General features: G+C 54.4%; 1 protein-coding gene across 1 annotated transcript; it reads right to left on the reverse strand.

The window, feature by feature from the left end:
- Nucleotides 1–1,456: 1,456 nt before the first annotated feature.
- On the reverse strand, nucleotides 1,457–18,246 carry MLC1 (modulator of VRAC current 1; the record flags this gene model as incomplete). Its single annotated transcript, XM_079714567.1, has 11 exons — nucleotides 1,457–1,531; nucleotides 3,054–3,203; nucleotides 5,333–5,455; nucleotides 6,103–6,159; nucleotides 8,102–8,218; nucleotides 9,063–9,134; nucleotides 9,504–9,602; nucleotides 14,799–14,900; nucleotides 15,144–15,197; nucleotides 16,546–16,635; nucleotides 18,082–18,246. 11 exons carry the CDS (start codon nucleotides 18,244–18,246, stop codon nucleotides 1,457–1,459), a joined length of 1,104 nt encoding a protein of 367 aa, XP_079570693.1.
- Between the last annotated feature and the right edge of the window lie 2,436 nt (nucleotides 18,247–20,682).

A 20,682-nucleotide genomic window follows, 5' to 3' on the forward strand; every position in this document is an offset into this window, starting at 1 on the left:
TTCCCCTGGGTGGGCCCCAGTGCCTTTCCCGTCTCCACCGGATCCCACTGCAGACTGGCTCAGGGCAACATAAATCATGAATAAATTAAAGGGTGGTCCTCGCCCCCATCCCCCTCCTATGCTTTACCTCTCAGTTGTTTCAGACCTGGGCACGGAAATACCCGGAGACCCAGAGTTAAATAGGCACCTGGGCCACATTGACATGTTAGCATTTATTGCTCAGGCAGTATTAAACTATATCACACAAAAATGTAAATCGACAGAGACAGGACTATACACTTTTAAAACCCCATTTGTGTGGATTTTTCAAGCTCTCTCTGAAATAAGAAAGTGCAGGCCTGTGTTAAGCCCCCAGGCACTGCATTCCAGCTCTAAGATTCAGACTTTCTGGACCCCCAGGAGACATCAGCATCACCTGCACTGTCCCCGTGGCTCCCGTCCAGGCTGGGGAGCTGCAGGAAGGGGAGGTGGCCCTGTGGGCTGCGGCTGGGTGGGGTCTGCTTGTGTGCAGGTGAGAGCCACCTTGCTGCCCCCGTGCTTGTTTGGGGGCCTGACCAAGGCATTCGTCTTCCTGGCCCGCCCGGGACACAGAGGCCACCGAGACGTGGAGATGTGAGCTGTCAGTTTTCAGAGCCTTGGACAACGGCCCCACCCCAGAGAACACTGAGCTGCCACAGTGGACGGGGTCGACCCCAGTGTTGTTGACAGAGGGCTCAGGACAGGTGCAGGCTGACCTCTGCTGAGCTGGGTCTCCACTGGCCATGTAGGACACCAGTACATGGACCAGGGCCACTGAACAGGGGCCCTTCCGGAAAGACTGGGTTTAAGTATAGAGACAGCAGAAATGCAGGCAGGTGGGTTTCACATGGGGAAAGCTGCGCATTGGGGGTCGGGGCTGTCCTGCACCCCCGGCTCTGGGGGAAGTAGCTCCACGGGCTCTCGATACAGGGCGGAAGCAGCTCTGCCCTCGTCAAGGAATCCATGCTCACTCAGTGGGCTGGGCCCCCAAGAAGAGAAGAGCCAAAATGGGTGAGATCCACGCACGGCTTAGCGCGGTGTGTGTGCTGGCTGCGGACAGTAGGTGCTCAACAAAGGCAGGGCAGGGAGGCCGGGCGAGGTTTGGAGGAGCAGACACAGGCAGCCGGTCACTGGTTGGACCGGGAACCCAGAGACCCGTGGTTGCCCAAATATCAGCCCCTGGAGAATTCAGCTCTAGCGTGGGCCCCTCCCTCACCTGGGGGCCCCGTGCCACTGCTCCTGTGGTTAGGACACCTCGGGAGCACTGAACTGATTCCAACCCCCCCCAGTTTGCCTATTTCAAAATTAAACTACCGTAAGAAATGAAAACTCCACCTTGCAGCCCAGCCTGCCCTACAAAAGGGGAGGGGCGAGTTGGAAGGTCGTAGCTCAGGGACAACTAGCGTCTGTGCGTTAAGTTAACAAGCTGGGTCCACAGTCACTGGGCCATTTGCACCATGACGGCTCTCCACGCTTTTTCCTTGTCAAACTCCTTCAGGGGGCTTCTGGCCACCTGTGACTGAGACAAGCAAAGAGTTATTTGTCCCGGACCACCCACGCGGCAGGAAGCAGGAAGGAGGCTCAGTTCCCTCTCACTACTCTGCTGTCCCAGAGCCCCGGCACCTCCGGCCACGACCCAGAGCACATGTCCTCCGCAGGGGCGGGGCCTGGTCGGCGGGGTGGGCTCTGGATAGGGGGTGGGAGGCTGCCGTGAGTGGGCATCCTCCCAACAGCCGGGGAGCCGGGGGCTCAGGTGGAACCTGCCCCTGCCTCGTGAGGCCTCTTCCTATGGGTCTGCATCCCAGCACCTGGCAGAGCAGCGTCTGCGTTCAGTAGGTGCTGAGTAAATACTGCTGACTGTGGAATGATACACACCAGGGTGCAGGGGTAAGTCCCTCCAAGCTCTTCCTGGGGGCAGAGGCTGGACACTCCACAGAGAAGCGGTCTTGACCTGGCCCCAGAGGCTGTGAAGGCATCTCCAGGGGCGTGACAGCAGGGGAGGGAGGACGCTTGAGGCAGCGGTCACCAAACAGGGAGGACAGCTGCCCGGCTCAGCCCCCCCGAGCCCCCAGAACTGGCAGCTCTGGAACATGGGGGAAGGATTCATCGGCCTGACGCTGCACCTTGGCGTCCTGACACAGAACCAGGGGGGCCTCACGTGGGACCCAGGGACAAGGCCAACCCCGCCGGGGACTGACCACAACTGGGTAAAAACAACAACCAAACGACGCCATGTGAGAAGTGCAACGAAGGGAGAGGTGGAGCATGTAGGGTAGCTGAGGAAGGGCCAAGGGCCGGAGTGCGTCCCCCAGGAAGGGCGGGAGCAGCCTCGTGGGGCGACAGGGTGACGAAGGCAGGAGGCTGGCCGCGCTGGACGTGTTTCAGGACAGCAGGAGAGCAGGACGTGAGACGGGGTGGGCCCGGGTGGTAGCTGGGCGGGAGGAGTGCCCGGTCCACCCAGGGTGGCCCTGGAGGGCCCTGCAGCAGCCTCCCAGGTACACGGAGCATCGTGCACCTGGAGGACAGTGGACAGGTTTGCCCAGTAAAAGCACCACAGTGGGCAGCTCACGGGGAGGAGCCTTTCAGCTGTGGGGGACAAGAGTCAGGGACTGGAGAAAGTGCAGCGGCCTTGAGCCTGGCCAAGGGGCTGGCGTGGCCCTCAGAGCCCGCTGGCCAGGGGTCGCTGACGCCACGTCTGTAGTGGGCACCCACAGGAGGGAAAGCTCTGTGATCCATGCAGACATTTGCCACGTTCTCTTCTACATGTGTAAGAGTAGAACTGGAAGCATTCAGTCCATAATACCTTTCCAGAAATGGATTTGTGTTTGCCTGGCTGGCTTAAAAAGCGTATAACGTATTGTACCTTTCCAAGATTTTTCTGGGGTGTTTTAAAAAATACGAAGTGACCCAACGGGTCTTGAAAGAAGTCAGCGCAGGTGGGCGTCGCTTTGCCCAGGGCCCTGGGAAGATAGCCCCACTGGGACGGGAAGGGACGGGACGGGACGGGGAGCCACGCTCGCTCGGAGGCCACTCACCTCTCCCGCCGGGCGTCCCTGCGGGCCAGTCTGTGCGCCGTCCCAGGATGCGCCCGCCTTGAAGCGCACGCACTGGATGACCGTGGCCGTGTTGAGGCCCGCCTGCAGCAGCAGCTCCAGCATCAGCAGCAGCAGGAGCGCGTCGTAGGACTGCCGGGGGTGGAGACAGGCGGTGAGCAGCCCAGGGCCTCTTCTTCTGGCTCTCAGCCGCCCCCAGGCCCCATGGCTTCCCAGGCCGTGGCCCCGAAGCACAGACCGTGAGCCCTGCAGCAGTCTGTGTGGAGCGGTTTCAGGCTCTCACCCCACTGTGCCCTATTATGTCACCAGCCTGAGCAGTAACATTCTGTCTCAGTGAGAGAGTTTTGAGGAAATCACTTCTGCTCTGGGTTTAACAGAGGGACACAAAGATGACCCGCAGGCAGCCAAGCCCCGTGATGGTGCCGCTGCCCGGGTCAAGTCGTCCAGGCCTCCCAACAACTACTCAGGTCCACAGTGGAGCCACTGAAACCACCCGTGGCCTCGCCGAGGGTGCCCAGATGGGGTGGAGGTCTGCTGTGGAGGCCCCGAGCCGGACGAGAGAGAGGGGCGGGGTCCGGGGCGGCAGGACACAGGCGCCGTCGACAGATCAGTCTCGAAGCTAGAGGGTCCGGCACTGGCTGCTGGTGAGGAGAGGGGTCTGCCCAGGACTAGAGGAAGCCCCAGTGGCTGCAAGGACATCCACAGAGCACTGGCCCCTCCCACACTGCAGGGGTATCCTTCTAGCCTCAGAAATACAAAACAACGTGACGTTAAGACAAAGAAGAGCCCAGAAAATGTCACTGTTAAAAACAACCAAAAAGACTCAACAGCTCTGAAGTTTATGTGCACATTTAACCATGAGTCCAGTTTTTAAAAAAATGCAACATTGGGCTGGCTATCTAGAGCCAGGCAGGGTGATTCTAAAATTCATATAGGGACTTCCCTGGTGGCACAGTGGTTAAGAATCCACCTGCCAACACAGGGGACACGGGTTCGAGCCCTGGTCTGGGAAGATCCCACATGCCGTGGAGCAACTAAGGCCGTGCACCACAACTACTGAGCCCGTGCTCTAGAGCCTGCGAGCCACAACTACTGAGCGCACATGCCGCAACTATTGAAGCTTTGTGTGCCTAGAGCCCATGCTCCACAGCAAGAGAAGCCGCTGCAATGAGGCAATGAGAAGCCCGCGCACCGCAACGAAGAGTAGCCCCCGCTCACTGCAGCTAGAGAAAGCCTGCGCGCAACAGCAAAGACCCAACGCAGCCATAAATAAATAAATAAATAAATAAATGGATGAATAAATAAATAGCATTCATAAAGAAGAACTAGCAAGCGACAGAAGTGAGTCAGCCCCAAAACGCAGGACAGCCGGCCACGAGGCATCGAGCAGGCCAGGTGGCGATGCCCGGTGCAAACCTCCGGGGTGCACCTGGCGGCACAGACCGGCCGAGGGGGGACCGTCAGGGCAGAAACAGACGCAAACAGACCGGAGCTCAGTGCGTGATAAAGGCAGAGCCTCAGACGACTGAGGAAAAGGTGGGCTTTTTAATAAACAGTGCTTGAACCACGAGCCATTTGAGGAAAGTCCAATGGGGCCCACTCCAGGCTAAACTGCTGCACTCCAGGCTAAACTCCCGCGGAAACACAAGTACGAGCCTTTCTAATTGTGACTTAAAATCTAGAAGCAATAAAGGAAAATATTGACAAATTTAACTATGTAAAAACAACAGGGCTTCCCTGGTGGCGCAGTGGTTGAGAGTCTGCCTGCCGATGCAGGGTACGCGGGTTCGTGCCCTGGTCCGGGAGGATCCCACATGCCGTGGAGCGGCTGGGCCCGTGAGTCATGGCCGCTGAGCCTGCACGTCCGGAGCCTGTGCTCCGCAGCGGGAGAGGCCACAACAGTGAGAGGCCCACGTACCGCAAAAAAAAAAAAAAAAAAAAAAAAAGCAAGTGGATGGGAACAGGGCCAAAAAATGTAAGGCACCTGTGAAGAGGGGTGTCTGGGGGGTGCTCAGGGCAGAGCAGCCCAGAGGAGAAGAACAGAAGCAGCTGAGCAGTGCCGGGCGGAACGGGTATCAGAGGACGGTGCACAGACGCCTCACTGTCCACGGAGAAAAGCAAATTAGCAGAACCAGCTCCATGCACATCAAGCCGTGTGCAAAGCCAGCTCCGGCCATCTGCCCCGACGTGGGCAGCGTCTCAGTGCTGCTCCGCGGCATCGTGTTTCTATAGAGTTTAAAATAAAATAAAAGAACACCCACCTTGAAGGCTGGCGGGTAATCTTTAAAGACATCCATGATTCTCATTACGCTGAAGGACAGGTACCCCGAGGCTGTGAACAGCAGCGGGGCCGCGAGGCTGCAGATGGCTATCAGCACCTCCACCTGGTGGGAAGCAGACAAGAGTGGGAGGTCGGGGTCTGGGAGCTGCTGCCGGGACAGAGGGTGCGGCCCGGCAATCACACAGCGGGAGTTACGAGCTGACGTGTGTCTGTGTCCAGCGTGGGGCACCTGCTGAGTCTCTGTGCTCAGTTTGCCCGTTAATTCAAAGCTCACCATGTGTCTCGCAAGTTTTCTCAACTTAGGCGCAATTCGCTCTGCTGATAAAATAGCACTTAGGAATTGATGGCCTCTTCCCAGTGCCCTCCGACTTGCTCCTGCGACCTCCCAAGGCCCTCCCGCCTCGGAGAGCCATGCCTGGCCCAGAGGCCACGCAGGCCCAGGTGTCGGCTGAGCTCAGCACCAGCTCGGACGCTCACGCTGCAGGGCATTTGGGCTGGTTTAGCGACTGTCACTGTCCGACATCCACAGCCAGTCAGGACGCCGCCTCTGCTGAGTCCCAGGAATCTCTCCCGACTCTTATGCCAAATGGGCCATTTCTGCTTACTTCCACAGACAGCCCAGCCCTTGGACAGTCGCAAGGCCCCCTCAAGCCCGCAGCCTGCAGACGCCCCTCAGATGCTCGCCCCTGACCCCGCCCAGCCCAGCAGGTCGCTCCGAGGGTGCCTGGAATCCGGCCGGGCTTCACCTACCAGAGATCTGCTGGGACACTCTGCTGTCACGTGACTGGCAACGGCACTTGGAAAACACTAAGAGAAAAGGAAAAAGAAAGGCTTCAGAGGTGAGAGCCCAGCAAGTCAGATCCCAAACACGTACCCTCTCGTGCTGAGTCGGGCCATCCTGGTCGCCAGGAGAGCCGGGGATCCGTGCAAGAGAGGCCGAGCACCCTGGAACCCGCACACCTGCTCTCTCAGGTGTGGTACCCGCCCCCAGATACTCGTGTGTGTGTCTACCGCTCCGTCTCGATTCAGCACCGCACCAGGGAAATGTAACACAGACTCAGCAGCTTTGTCCAAGGCAGCGTCTGTGTTCCAACTTGCAATTGTCCTGATGATGTCCTGGTCCAGCTGGCTCTGTTCCCAGCTCAGGACCCAGTCGATGATCACGCTTCATGTTTCTTGTCAGTTCGCTGGCATCCTTGATGGGGAGGCCTCAGCGGACCCTCAGCGGTGCCGCCTTCACGATGCTGCATTTCTGGAGGGAGCACCAGCTGGCCGCTGGCGGGCTCGGTTGGACTATCAGACTCAGGGCCCCTGGAGACACCGTGCCCCTGCCCACCATGTTTGACCACTGGGGGCTCCTCCATTGGACCAGCAATCCGGTCCCTTTGTAATCAATAAATGCCTTTTCCCACTTATTTTAAGGAGCTTGATTTACTTCTACACGATTCAGGCAGAGGGAAGCTCAGGGGAGCACAAGGCTTCCTCGAGGTTGCTGAGTGCTGGGCCCAGCCCCCTGCCATCCACCTGCCCCCCAGCTGGGGGTCCAGGCACCCAGGGGTCCGCTGCCCCAGCCCAGCACAGCCTGCTGGGCCCAAGTGTGTCCGGGTCCCAGTTACCCATCCACACACCCACAAAGGAAAAGGAAATGCCCAGGCCCTTGGTGTGGGAGCACAAAGCACAGGAGCCTGTGGTTTGGGGGCATCACGTGACACGTGGAAACTCGGGTGTGCAGGGGTCCATCGCAGCTGCTCCAAACGGATATGCAGCCCACATCCAGCCGGCAGCACAACCAAGGGAGGCCGAAGCCTGGGGGCCGTGTGTTCCCCGGGCTGCATTTCAGCTAAACGCTAAACAACATTAAATTACGTAAGTCAACTTGGACTTACTTATAAGAGGATGAAAGGCCCATGTTTAGAACAGTGACCGTGTAGTCAGTAAGCACTTACCAAGCACCAGGTGCGGTGCTAGGCATTTACAGTAGTTGTATTCAATGTAAAATAATATAAATGTATTACATTTTAAAACGTATTATAAAACAATATGAATGTTATATGTTATAAAATAATAAAACAAGTATTTTTCAGGGAAACTAATACAAAAAATATAAAATACTAATAGCAGCTACCGCGTCCCCGGTGCCACAGTGGTTAAGAATCCACCTGCCAATGCAGGGGACACGGGTTCGAGCGCTGGTCCGGGAAGATCCCACATGCCGCGGAGTAACTAAGCCCGTGCACCACAGCTACTGAGCCTGCGCTCTAGAGCCTGCAAGCCACAACTACTAAAGCCTGCACTTAGAGCCCGTGCTCTGCAGCAAGAGAAGCCACCACAATGAGAAGCACGTGCACCGCAATGAAAGAGTAGCCCCCACTCGCCGCAACTAGAGAAAGCCCGTGTGCAGCAACACAGCCAAAAATAAATAAATAAATTTATATTAAAAAAAATAATAGCTAATCTGAGGGAGTAAATAGTATCATGATTACAAAAATACATCTGTATGAGGTACTGGTATCCTCAAGCCAGTTTTAAAATAATAATAATAATACCAGCTAACATCCCGACTCATTTAATCCTCGGTTCCAAAATCGCCCTGGTCTGGGGCCCACAAGGACCTGGGAAGCATCTTGCTCGGCCCAGCAGCACCCACTCCCCACCCCCGCCCCTCCTCCTGCTGCTTTCCTGCCTGACTGCCCCAGAACCGAGCTCAAAGGTCGGCCACACTGACGAGGGCCGCCCAGGGTGTACTCACGGCCACTAAGATCCAAAAGAACGTCACCGAAAGGTGCGGGCCTGAGATGGCGTCATCCACATTCAGAGCGATGACCCCTCCAAGGATGGCGGAGACACCGGCGATCACCTCGATGACCTGGGGGCAGAGAGTGTCACCCAGGGGAACGGGCAGGCTCCCCGGGGTCCCTGGAAGGGGGCGGGGGTGCAGAGGGTCCTGTGAGTTCAGGGCAGAGCATCAGGGCGCCCCGTGCTGAGACGCTGAGGATAACCTCCAAGGGGATATCGAAAACGCATATTTCCAACCCAAATTCATGGGAAAGGGAAGGAAGAACCTCCTGCCAATTCAAAGGAAGGTGGGAAAAGGCATAGAAAATACGAAACAAAAAGATGGAGAAATAAATATGAAAGTGTCAGGAATTGCACTCTGAGTGAACCAGCTCCATTCAAACGGCACCAACACTCTGTACAGAAACTGCCCAAATGTAAGGACAGGAAGAGCTGGAAGAAGAGGGAAAGATACACTGGGAAAATATTAACCAGGAGATAACTGATGTAGTTAACAATATATGTTCTATGGCAAAAGCCATTACTAAAGAGAGTTGCTCGTAATGATTAAAAAAAAATTTTTTTTTTTAAAAAGGAAGGAAGGAAGGAATTCTAAACTTTCGTGTACCTAAAAACCCAGGCTCCAAAACTCTGTGGTGAAAAGCTACAGAATTACAAAGACAAATCGATAATGCCCACAGATTGGGAGGCTTTTAACAGATCTTTCAGTAATAGAACGAGTAGACTAAAAAATTTTGGAGAGGACATAAGCGAGTGAAAACACAATTAACATATAATTTATGGACACATTGAGAGTAAAAGGGAGTGTACTGTCAACCAACACAGTTCATGTACCAGGGACATGCCTACACCATATTTATCTAGTACTCCCCCCACAATGAAATAAAATAAGGAGAAAGAAAAGCTTTTCTTACAGAATAGGATTTCAGGACCCGAGCAGGAAATGTCACTTCATACAGAATGTTGGTGCTCTCGGAGATGGAGCCCTGAAAAGAAACAAAACCTCATCACAGGGGTGGCCGTCCGTCCAGGCCGTCGCTCGGGTGATTGTCTGAAACGTGAGCATCTGGAAGACGCTCCTGGATCTTCAGGCTTCAGCACAAAAGCTCAAACACAGACCTTCTCGTTGCATGTGAAAATGTGTTTGATTGCTGAAGTCCTAGTTTACAAGGTGATACTTTAGACGGACTTGGTCTCTGCGTGTAACACTACTGGGGGGTGGGGGTGGTGTTACTTGATCAGGATCAGGCTACGGAGGAGGTGGTGCCGCATCCCCAGGTTTGCCTCCCCGGGGCCGTTGGCCCCTCGCTCCGCAGCCAGGTCTGCAGTGCAGCCGTGCCTCAGGCTTGACCGACCTTCTGCTTGCAGTGCGCCTCGTTGGACCGCGCAGAGATGATCACCGTGGCCGCCATGAAAAGCTCCAGCAGAAGCAGCAGAATCAGATTGAAATTGATCTGCCAAAGGAGAACACATACGTCTGTAAAACCGGCTTCTTCACTTTTATCCCGTAAACGTGGACAATCCCACGAAGGGGCTTAGATGCCTCTTCAAAGTCTCGGCAACTTTTCTGTCCAAAGCCAGATGCAGGCACGCACCTCTGACTCACGTATATCTTTTTGTTTGTTGGTTGGTGGGTTTTTTATTTTAAATTATTGTTGGCTCAAGGGCTGGATTTGGCCCTCGAGTTGTAGTCTGCCCTGATCTCAACCTTCCCTGGTGGTTGGTCTCTCCTGGGTATTTACTCTAAAGGGATGAAAACTTAACGTTCACACCAAAACCTGCCCACGTTTATAGCAGCTCTGTGCATAATTGTCCCAAAGAGAAAACACCAGGGGGTTGGGGGTTACGGAGCTGATGCATGTCCTGACTGTTGGCAGTTACAGAAATCCATGCCTGTGTTTAAATCCGCAGGACAGTACACCAACAAAGTTGATTTAACTGTGTGATATAAAACCAACCATTCGGGAATTCCTTGGCAGTCCAGTGGTTAGGACTCGGCACTTTCACTGCCGTGGCCAGGTTCAATCCTTGGTCAGGAAACTAAGATCCCATGCAGTGCGGCCAAAAAAATAATAAAATAAAATAAAACCAACCAATCAAGAGCCTCTATGGGCCTCTCCCGCCACCTGCCCCAATCACCTGGGCAGGCCCTCCGCCCTGAGCCCACCGAGATTATTCACGCTGGCAGATCTGAGCCTGCTCACCCTGCCTCCCATATCTCCCAGCAGAAACCCCAGTGAAGGCTCCTGCCCACGTGTCCCCGCTCCCTGCCTCCTGACCGGCCCTGGGGCCCCCTCCCCTTGGGACCTGTGATAAACTGTCTTTGCAGTGGCAGTCGTCTCCTGATCTCTTGGCCTCACTATACCCTCAATGATGATTTTTTAAAATTCTACATTTAAAAACGAATGCAACTAATAAGTTGGATCTACAGAACTGTACATGCAAAATAAAACATAGAATTTTCATTCTTTTGTAGCATTTGTGTAACACTAACAAAAATTGACCATCTATTAGGCCACAAAACAAACCCTGGTAAATTCTGAACAATCAATACATTATAGGTTGTACATTCTGACCCTAATGTAGTGATATTAGAAATCAATAATAAATGGGTGACTTTTTAAGATAATCCCACATGTCTGTTTCATCAGGGTTCTAGGCAGAGACTGACAACCAGAAATACAAAGTGAGGTTAACAGAGCGAAGCCAGTTCTTCGAAAAGACTAATAAGAGATACAGTAGAGATATAAATTACATTTCAGAGTGAAAAGGAGAAATAACTAAAATATTTGGCTTTAATTAAAAATAGTGAGCAAGATTATGAACGACTGTAATAATTTCGAAAACCTGCATGATATGGATAAACTTTTGATAAAAATATAAAACCCAAAATTTGACACAAGAAGAGAAAGAAAACTTTAACACTAATAATGAAAGACTACCCCTCACCAACAGCCCCGGATGGAGATGATTTTACAAGTGAGTTCTACCAAACTTTCTAGAAGCAGTGACTTCTTATCATATCAAGGTTTTGCAAAAAACAAAAAAGAGCTAAGAGCTGCCTTGTTCATTTTATGAGACCAGTATAACCCTGGTTCTAAAACCGGACAAAGGGGACTTCCCTGGTGGCGCAGTGGTTAAGAATCGACCTGCCAATGCAGGGGACACAGGTTCAATCCCTGGTCCAGGAAGATCCCACATGCCGCAGAGCAACTAAGCCCACGCACCACAACTACTTAGCCTGTGCTCTAAAGCCCACAAGCCACAACTACTTGAAGCCTGCGCACCTAGAGGCCGTGCTCCACAACAAGAGAAGCCACTGCAATGGGAAGTCCACGAGTAGCAACAAAGACCCAAAGCAGCCAAAAATAAGTTAAAAAAAAAAACTTATTGGAAACCCTTTAGATACAACCTATTTAAAATCAGGAATAAGACAGAGAGTCCCACGGTAGCAGAAGTCCTGGCCAAAGCGATAGAGAAAAAGGAACAAGAATGTTAGACTGAACAGGAGCGTTTAAACTGTCGTTATTTGCAGATGATAGGGTGACCTACATAGAGAAACCAACATAACCTACAGAAAACTCGGAGGATACGAGTCCAGCAAAGCTTCCAGGCACAAAGTCCACTTATAAAAATCCATTTTTAAAAACCGGTACAATATGAATAAGGTCTAAGTTAACATGTGCCAATGTCAGTTTCCTGATTTGACCACGTAAGATGCTCTCATTGGGGAAAACTGGATGAAGGATACACAGGAATGCTCTGTACTATTTGTGCAAATTCTTTCCAGTCTCAAATATTTCAAAATAAAGAAAAAATGAAAATCAGTAGCCTTTCTCTGCACTAGCAATAAGCCATCTAAAAATATAATTTAATAAATAAGACACCATTCATACTAGCAACACATCTGTGAGCCATCTAGGGATTATGTAACCAAGAATACACGGAACTGTCCAACCCTAATAAAGGACAGAGATGATGTGAGTAAGTAGAGAGACAGTCTATGCTCTCAGTGGGATGACTCCGCACAATAAAGGTGTCAATTCTCACAAAATTACTCTGTAAACATCAAGTAATCGTAATAGAATCCCAGCTGTATTTTTTGAGGAACTCAATAAACTTATCCTGAAATACATTTGAAATAAGAGCTGAGAAGGAAGACAACTGGAGTCACGAAGCCGCAATAAAAAGCGTGACACACAGTGTGACAGCAAGTGCTGGGGCTCACAGGAAGAGACCCCTGATTTAGGACAAGCCAAGGACAGGAAGGAAGCCCAAGAGGGCAAACACCCAGGAAGAGGGGCTCAAGAGTACTAGCGATCAGAGAGTGTGACCTGAGGTAACAGCAAGCCACAGCACCGTCATCAGACGGGAAAACAGGGGCTGTTGGGGACGCCAAGTGCGGGAAAGGCTATGGGACCTGGCAGCCTCCCACTGGCAGTGAGGGTGTGTCCTGGACTTAGCTGAATCCAGGTGGACTTACGCCCCTCCCCGGCCTACGAGGACCCCGAAGACATGTGCCCACGTCGGCCCAGTTGTGGAAGGGGAGCGTCAGAGGCTGTGGAGCTGGATCCTTCCCTAAAGAAAGCGGTGCCCACGGCGGACATGCAGCAGCCAAGGCAGGGATGGCAGGTGGGAAAGAGGGAGCAGAGACTCTACAACGAAGCCCCGCGTGGCTGTCCCCAGGGCGGAGGTGCAAGTCCAGCGCCTGGCTCAACAGGGAGACAGGGGAGGGGAGCAGCCCCTTTCCTGAGCGACCTCGCGCTGCAGAGTTTCCTGTTTCACCATTTGTGACCTTGTGTTTGGACACCGGTGGTCCTGACATCGTGGTCCTGGGGTCCTTCCATGTGTTTAGGTGTCCAAGCTTCGTGTCCTCCACGTGGCCTGGCTGGACCTTCGAGGTGGCAGGAGCCTGAGGGTCTGGTTAATGGCGGGCTCTGGCGCTGGGGCCTGGGTTGGGGGCGATGCAGGTTCAGCTCCAGGGGAGGCCATCCAGTAGGAGGAGGCTGTGAGCAGGAAGCTTCATGCATCTTTCACAATTTCTTCATCCATTTTGTGCACTTGGGGGGCACCATCCTAGGTAATGGACGTTGGATTATCTGTTTTGGTTTGGGGTTTTTGCCACGATCCACAGGGCTGCTAGGAACACACCGCCTGGTCACATGTGTGCATGTCTCTCCAGGGTTTGTGCCATGGGGCTCCCCAGTGTATGTACTTCTTCAGAAAGGACCTGCAAATTCCAGACTTTTCCACAGAGCCTGCAGCAGCGCATAGGAGTTGCCAGACGTGAGGGAACCACCCTGGGCTCCTGCCTGTCCCGATGCTGGAAAGGGCATCTCCTGTGGCTTTCATTGACCTCCTCTGATTACTAGTGTGGCTCCTCTGAGCTGTGCGTTGGCGCTGTGGTTTCCTGCTGGTGAGCGCCCGGCGCAGTCCCCTGCTGCCCTTGACTTTCTCCCAAGGCTCCTCACGTACCCTGGGACCGGCCGGCCACTCCAAGAGAACATGTCCCCTTCCGTACAGAGTGTGCTCCTTGTGTCTGCGGGACGACTGGCCGCGGCTTCATGGTGGGCGGGCTGGGGGCAGGGCCCCCCCACGTTGGTCACGGCTGTGCTCTGGGCCGGAGCTGCGGCCGCGCACGTGGGGCTGCCTGGGCCAACTGGTCAGGGGCGGCTCTCCTGTCCTGCTGGGACAGCTGTGGGGTGCGGGTGAGTCCCCAAACATGTTCTTCAAGGGGGCTCCACCCCGGCCCTTGGTCACCACCTAAACCTGCTGGGTCCTGCCTGCAGGCACACTTGCTCTGGACCCATGGGACAGGCGCCCACTTCCGCGTAGGGTTTCTTTGGTAAAGAAGCATCGTAGTTCTCAGCAAGGCTTTATGATTTTCTACAAAAGAGTCTCCAGACTTTTTGTTAGGTTTATTCCCAGGAACTTTATAAAATGATATCTGTAATTAAATAACATTTTCCAAAATCTCTGTTTCTGGCACAAACAACTGTTTTACTTGATTTTCACATCCAGCAACCATGCTACGTGGGCTTAATAATCCAAATGTCAAGAAAGCAGAAAATCGTCTCTTCTGCAGAAGATGGCAGCACAGGTGCTCCTTTCAGATCCGCGTGTCTGTCCATTTTTCATGCCCTAACACACTTGGCTGAGACGTCCTCGGGCCACCACATCCTCTTCCTGATCTTAAAGAAAACGTGTTGAACACAGAGCAGAGGTATCTCTGATCAGGTCCTGTTTCCTAGAAATATTTTTCTGCTGCATTGTAATTTAAATGACAAGACTCTTCCATTTTTCTTAACGGAACATAAAGTAACAGGGCAACTTATGTCAGCTGTATCGCAGATCTGATGAAAGATGTTATTACATTACTGTTAATGTTTACGAACTGTTGTGAAAGAGATACAAAAATCAGTGAATTCGTCCACCGAAAACAGTGAAAGTGTTAAAGACAACTCTTTTCTTCAGAAGCCTAAATGAAATTCTCAAACTCAAGAGCTACGATACACATCTCTGGTGTAACTACCCGGCAGATAGCTCACTAACACCAACTCCGAGCCCACAGGGCTCAGCAGACCCAGTGGGACCAGAGCCCTCGGCTCCTGTGACCCTGGGAGGACCCATGTGGCTTTCCAGGGACTCACATCTACTGCTGACGGGTTCAGGACAAGTTTGCATCCAAACCAGATCAAACACGTCGTGGTGACAGCAAACGTGGACACAAACAGTATCTGGAAGTTGGGAATCTGGAAAACAAGACAGGAGGGTTTTCGTTCTCCTTTGTGTGAAGAAAGAAAGCAAGTGACATTCAACCACATAACGGGGCATTAATCACCCATCCCAAGGATGGGGCACCTAGAGTCAGCTGAGGGGATGCCTGCAAGCTCGGGCCCCTCCGCCCTCCTGGGTGCAGAGGGAGGGGGGGATGAACGAAGCCCCATGGTGTGGGTGCAGGGCTGCAGAGGGTGCAGACAGAAGGCTGGACTCACCGCGCTGATGTTTCTCCTCCAGACAGCGAAGCTCACTATGGCTGAGGGGATGCACTGAAAAGAGAGAGCAGGTGAGCGCCCCTGCTGGTCACTCTGTGTCCTGAAAACCCACACGGCCTGAGACATGTCCCCCTCCATCAGACGCAGTGGTCCCTCTCGACGCTGAAGGGTCTTGGGTCTTTCAAAATAATAATTCTGGAAAGAGTTTTAATTGTTCTGATGATGAAAAAGACACCGAAATGAAGACTGTCCTAGCTGGACGTGCTTAGAAGCGGATGTAGCTTCCTGTGGCCCGAGATCAGGCACACCTTGGTAAGAATCACGCAGAAAGGGAAAACCATCTGCGTGTGAAGGAGCAGAAATGCTCAGGGGCCCCAGGGCCCCCGGGGTCCTTGCCAGAGGTCCCCACTGCGTCCCCGGAGCCAAGGACAAGGGAGAGGGCCAGTCTGGGGTCATGGCGGGGGGGAGTTGGGGGGCCAGCCTGGGTCCCGTGGGCCATGCCGGTGTCACTCTTGCAGCAACGGGACCTCCCCGCCCAGACCCTGCAGTGGGAGATGGGGTGGGGTGGGTGAGCCCAGCAGGGGTCGGATGGGGGCTGGCCACCGACGGAAGAGCCAGTGGGACCACGTGACTGGTCTCCCCAGCCCATCACCTCTGGGGGTGAAGGACGCAACCGAAGATTTTGCTGGGACATCGGCCTAGGTCAGCGTGGCCCTGGAGCCATCTGAGTCAGAGGTCAGAGGTCCCTGTGACCCCCAACCAGGGCTGCTCCAGTGGTGAGCACAAAGGGCCACCTAGGAGGTTCCAGAGAGAGGGGCAGGAAACGGGTCAAATTCTTTCAAGGGGTTTTCTTCTAAGGGAGTGGAGGCTGGGCAACCTGTGTGGGGGGGTACAGGGTAAGGACAGCTGCATCTGTCTTGTGTTTTCAGACATTTGGGGATGCTGACAGGGCTGGAACAGGAGAGCAGATGGGCGAGAGGGTCCCCCAAGCCCCAGGGGATGTGCCCTGTGCTTGAGCTGGCGGGAGTCACTGGTCGTCTCCCCATGAGGACTGGTGGCTCCCCAGGCCTCGACTCTGAGTCCAGAAGCAGGTACAAGCTTCGGGGAGGGGTGGGGGTGTGGCCCCAAACCACGGAGGGGCTTCCCTGCCGGCTCATGGGGCAGCCCGGAGCAGCATGCACCTGCGTGTTGGAAATCAAAGTGCTGTTTCTTGCTCTGGAGTCTGTGGGGTAAGATAGACTTCCCTCATAGAGCATTTTCAAAAGCAACAGATGCTATTCGAAGGCAAAGTATAGGAAGAGAGTTTGAATGAGGAGCAAGTGACAGCAGCGGGTAAATCTCAGAGCAAAAAACCCAGGTGCATAACCTCAAACATCAGTGCCGACACAGGACTGCTACTCACTGAACCTGCAGCACAGCGTAGGTAATCCATCTCTAAAGGAAACACATTTCCCAGGTAGAGGGAAAACCCCGAGGTCACAAGCAGGCAGCTCTGCAAAACAGCAGCATGAATTCGGGTGACAACACAGTCAGGCCTGAAGATCAGGAGGCTGAACAACTAGCCCTCTGACTACAACTTAACTCTGTACAACACCGACATCCACGCCTGGATCCCGCCGGACCCCACTCCTCCCTGCAGGACAGCAGCCGCCCACCCTCCCCCAGGGGCAGGTTATGGGCATCTACACTTATTTGGGGGACAGGAGACTCTGTCAAAATTCAAAGCAAGAAATGGCGGCTCCACTCCCCAGAAAACGCCTTCACCCCACATGTGCAATTTCAGGGGCCTCAGGGCCCCCCAGGTCCAGGCACAGAGCCGAGCACACGACCCCATCCCGCTCAAGACACCGAAGATAGAAACTCACTGCACAGGGTGAGGCCATGGGGTCGAGGTCACTGGTATAAGGTCACTCAGACCCAGGTGTGGGCAGAGGGCCGTGCACACCCCATGGAATGGGGGAACTGGGGCCCGCGGGCCCGGGGGGCGGGGGAGGCCAAGGCACACCCCTCAGGGAGAAGAGGGCAGCGGGATCAAGGGCTGTGGCCGCGGGCTACTGCGGGCAACAGAGTCCAGGACCTGGGAATGAGAGGAGGCTGACCAGCCGCCCACCGCCCACCCGGGGGCTGGAGGGAGGAGTGTCCTCTTCGACCCACACGGTGGGAGTTCCCGTCTCAGTGGCACAGGGTAGCGGCTGTGGGGAGGGCGGGCAGGACCACCAGGGTGCCGCGGGACTGCTCCGCAGAGCCCGGGGCCCAGGGAGGGGCAAGTCCCCAGCCCGGATCCTGGATCTCGGCCCCCGGCACGCTGACCCCCGAGCTCCCGCCCACAGAGAGGCGCGTCCAGTAGCCAGTCCAGGTGACCACGCCCGCTCGGGCCAAAAGGACTTCTTCTGTTGTCCAAGTGCTTATCCAAGCATATCGGAAGGGAGACATCCCGGGACCCCAGGCAAGGTCCCCTCAGGCCTGCCCCCTCCTCCCTGCTGGCCCTGTCCCCTGTCCCCTCAGCCTGCCCTGGTCCCATGGCCCTGGTCCCATGGCCCTGGTGGATGCCGTCCTGCTGTCCACCCCGCCAGAGGCCCCTCCTGCGAGCGTGGCCCCTCCTCCCCACCTCTGCAGACCCCCAGGAGGTGAGGGTCGTGGAGGCTGCCCTGGAACAACACATGAGCCAGCAGGCTCAGCGTGGGCCCTGGGCTGTGCGACCCCTGTCGGGACACAGAGCAGCCACGGCCCAGAGGCCAGCAGGGCCAGCAGAACAGAGCCTCACCAACTGAGGAAAATAACTCAAAGAGCACAGCAAATAAGCACATCGCCACCCGTGAGTCTCTCAGAGGCAGAAGTAACCCCGGGCTACTCTTCCCCAGGCCATCTGGGAACAGCACCCAGGCAGTGGACCCCGGAGGGGATGGTGTCTCCGTGGGCTTGGCGCGGAGCTGCTTACCCCCATCAACACGGAGAAGACCCACGTCTTGTGGCTGAAGCACGGGGGCAGCCTGGAAGACAGCTGAAGGTCACTGGGCTTGGTGTCCGGGGCGTAGCTCCCCGCATCCGGCCGCCCGCGCTCCAGTGGGGGCATCCGGTCGTAGCCCAGCTCCTCCCGGGCCATGGCGCTGCCAGGGGGCAAAGGCTGACATTAGCGGCCGCAGCGCTGCACTCACCACGCCGCCACTTATTTATTTGTGATAAGATTACAAATTTCACTTCTGATCACTCTGAAAAAACTCCCAAAGAAGTGATTTTCAATAAATACTTGTTTTTAAGTTGTTTTCAGTAAAAGAGATATCATTTGTATAGAAGTACTGTAAGAAGAAAATAAGCAGTTAATTCCACAAGTGAATAAAATCACTTTCCCAGGAAAACAAACCTGAACAGTCTAGATTCACAGCAGGACTTTAGGCTTTAAGTGCTTCGCCCTCCCACCGCCCCCCTCAATTTCACTTCCACTGGCAGCTTCATTTATGAGTCCCATGATGTGCTGGCTTCTCCAAACTTCAAACCGGACAAGAGATCACAGATGTGCTCCACACGAGGGTTTCCCGTCTGCATACTTACCTCTGCGGCGGGTCTGGTGTGGGAGCGCCGGTGTCTGGGTGAGGGGCTCCTGTTACAGAGTCACCCTGCCTTGGGCGTCCAGCAAGAACTATTCACAGACGGAACAAAAGCCTGGCAGAACTGCACTTAAGCCAGGCAAGGAGGACGGCTTCCTGAATTTCAATGAGGGCATGAAGCAAGGGATCCTGGAAAGTTCTTGGTGGTTGTATAACTGCTGGCCCAGAGTTCCGCTCCATCCTGCACCAACCCCGCCAGGAGCAGAGGGGCCTCGTCAGGTCCCCTGGAGGCAGACAGGTTGCAGGCGCTGGGGTGGGCATCTCGGAAGAAAAGGTGTACCCGAGTGCAGAACTGCACCAAGCACAGGATCCTGGCGGGCTGGAGGGCCGGGTACCTGTTTTGGAAACAAACACATTTTTATCCAAAGCCTTATTCTCCATCATTTCTGGCAGCCCTTTTCCATCCCGTGATCACACAAGGAACACCTCCTTCACAAGGTCTCACACACATTTGCACTCAACGTGGCTGACCTGGCCCTTGAACTGCTTGGGATTCTGACCCGCGGGTTCCTGTGGGCAGCGCCGGGTCCTGCTGTGCCCTTTCTTTCTGCTCACCAAGCAGAGGGAAAGGACGGGAGGGCACTTCGCCCAGAGACGCTGGCGCCCCACAATTACAGCACCAGTCTTTGTGCTCACAGGAGCACTTAAATGGCTCTAAACCAGAGCATTCTGCAAAGCCGGCTCCTCAGACCACAAGCCCACATCAGGCTTGAGCAAAGGCTTCAGTTTCCAATCATGGGATGCTCTGTTGTCTTCGTTTTTCAACCAATCAAGAAGGATTCGAATTAATTTTCACAAACTGTGAAGTCAAGAAGGGATTTTAAATAGATTGAAAAACCCCCCAAACCTCCTTCTTAACTGTCTTTTAAAGCAGTAAGTGGAACTAGCAGGAAATGTCTGACCAATGGAGCTCTTCACTTCTCTCTTTGTTTGAAGAAAAGCATTCAGCAGGTTTCACCATTTCTGTGCCTTTCCAAAGTTGTTCTCTAAGAAATCAAAGAAGCTGCCTTGAATTAGAGATCGTAGGACAAACACCGCCCAAAGCGTCCTGGGAAGAACTTCCTCATGTCTGGCGGCAACACCAGTTTCTAGAACAAGCCCCGATCCCTCACACAAACTCTGGCTCCTCAAGAGCCCTTCCTCTGCCTTCCACTGCCGACGTCCCACTCATGCTTCAACATTCGCCTCGCCGTTCAGCGAACATCTGCAAAGTGAACAGGGCAGGCCATGGTCCTTCTCACATGGAGTCCACAATCTAATGGGGGGAAGGGCGCACACAAGAAGAATAAATGGGTGTGTTCTATGGTGACGTACTTGACTCTCTCTGGGACAGCAAATAAGTCCAGGGAGGGGATGAAGGTGCTACCTGGGGAGACAAGGAAGGCCTCACTGGGAAGGAAGCGAGGCGGGCAGGGAGCAGAGTTGCTGCAGGTGCAAAGGCCCGGAGGTGGCAAGGCTGGAGGATGGTGGGCACAAGGATCACATGAGGTAAGGTGCAGGTGAGGCCTCCAGGGACGAGGCACCTGTGGACACGGAGACAGGCTTGGCTTTGACTCTGAGATGGACTTGCTCGGAAGCTCTGGGCAGAAGAGTCCAGCTGGGAGGAGCACAGGCTGCGGAGCAGCAGGTGAGAGCAGGTCCTGGCGGGGATGGAGGTAGAGCGGTGGGGGTGGTGAGAAGTGACAGGATTCTCAATAGACTTTCACAAGCCAACCTGATCTGCCGTCCCAGCGACGTGGGGTGAGGAGGGCAGGAGTTCAGGAGACGGGAAGGTTCTTGGCCTGAGCGGTGCAGCTGGAGCTGCCTCACCTGGGATGCAGAAGACAGAGGTCAGGAGTTTCGTTTTGATGATGAGGCTGAGGTGTCTGTTGGATGTCAAGTGGATCTGCTGATGAGGTGGAGTGGAAGAGTCCAGAATCCAGGGGAGGTTTGGG

The sequence above is a fragment of the Hyperoodon ampullatus genome, assembly GCF_949752795.1.
Source record: "Hyperoodon ampullatus genome assembly, chromosome: 11".
Lineage (NCBI taxonomy): Eukaryota > Metazoa > Chordata > Mammalia > Artiodactyla > Ziphiidae > Hyperoodon > Hyperoodon ampullatus.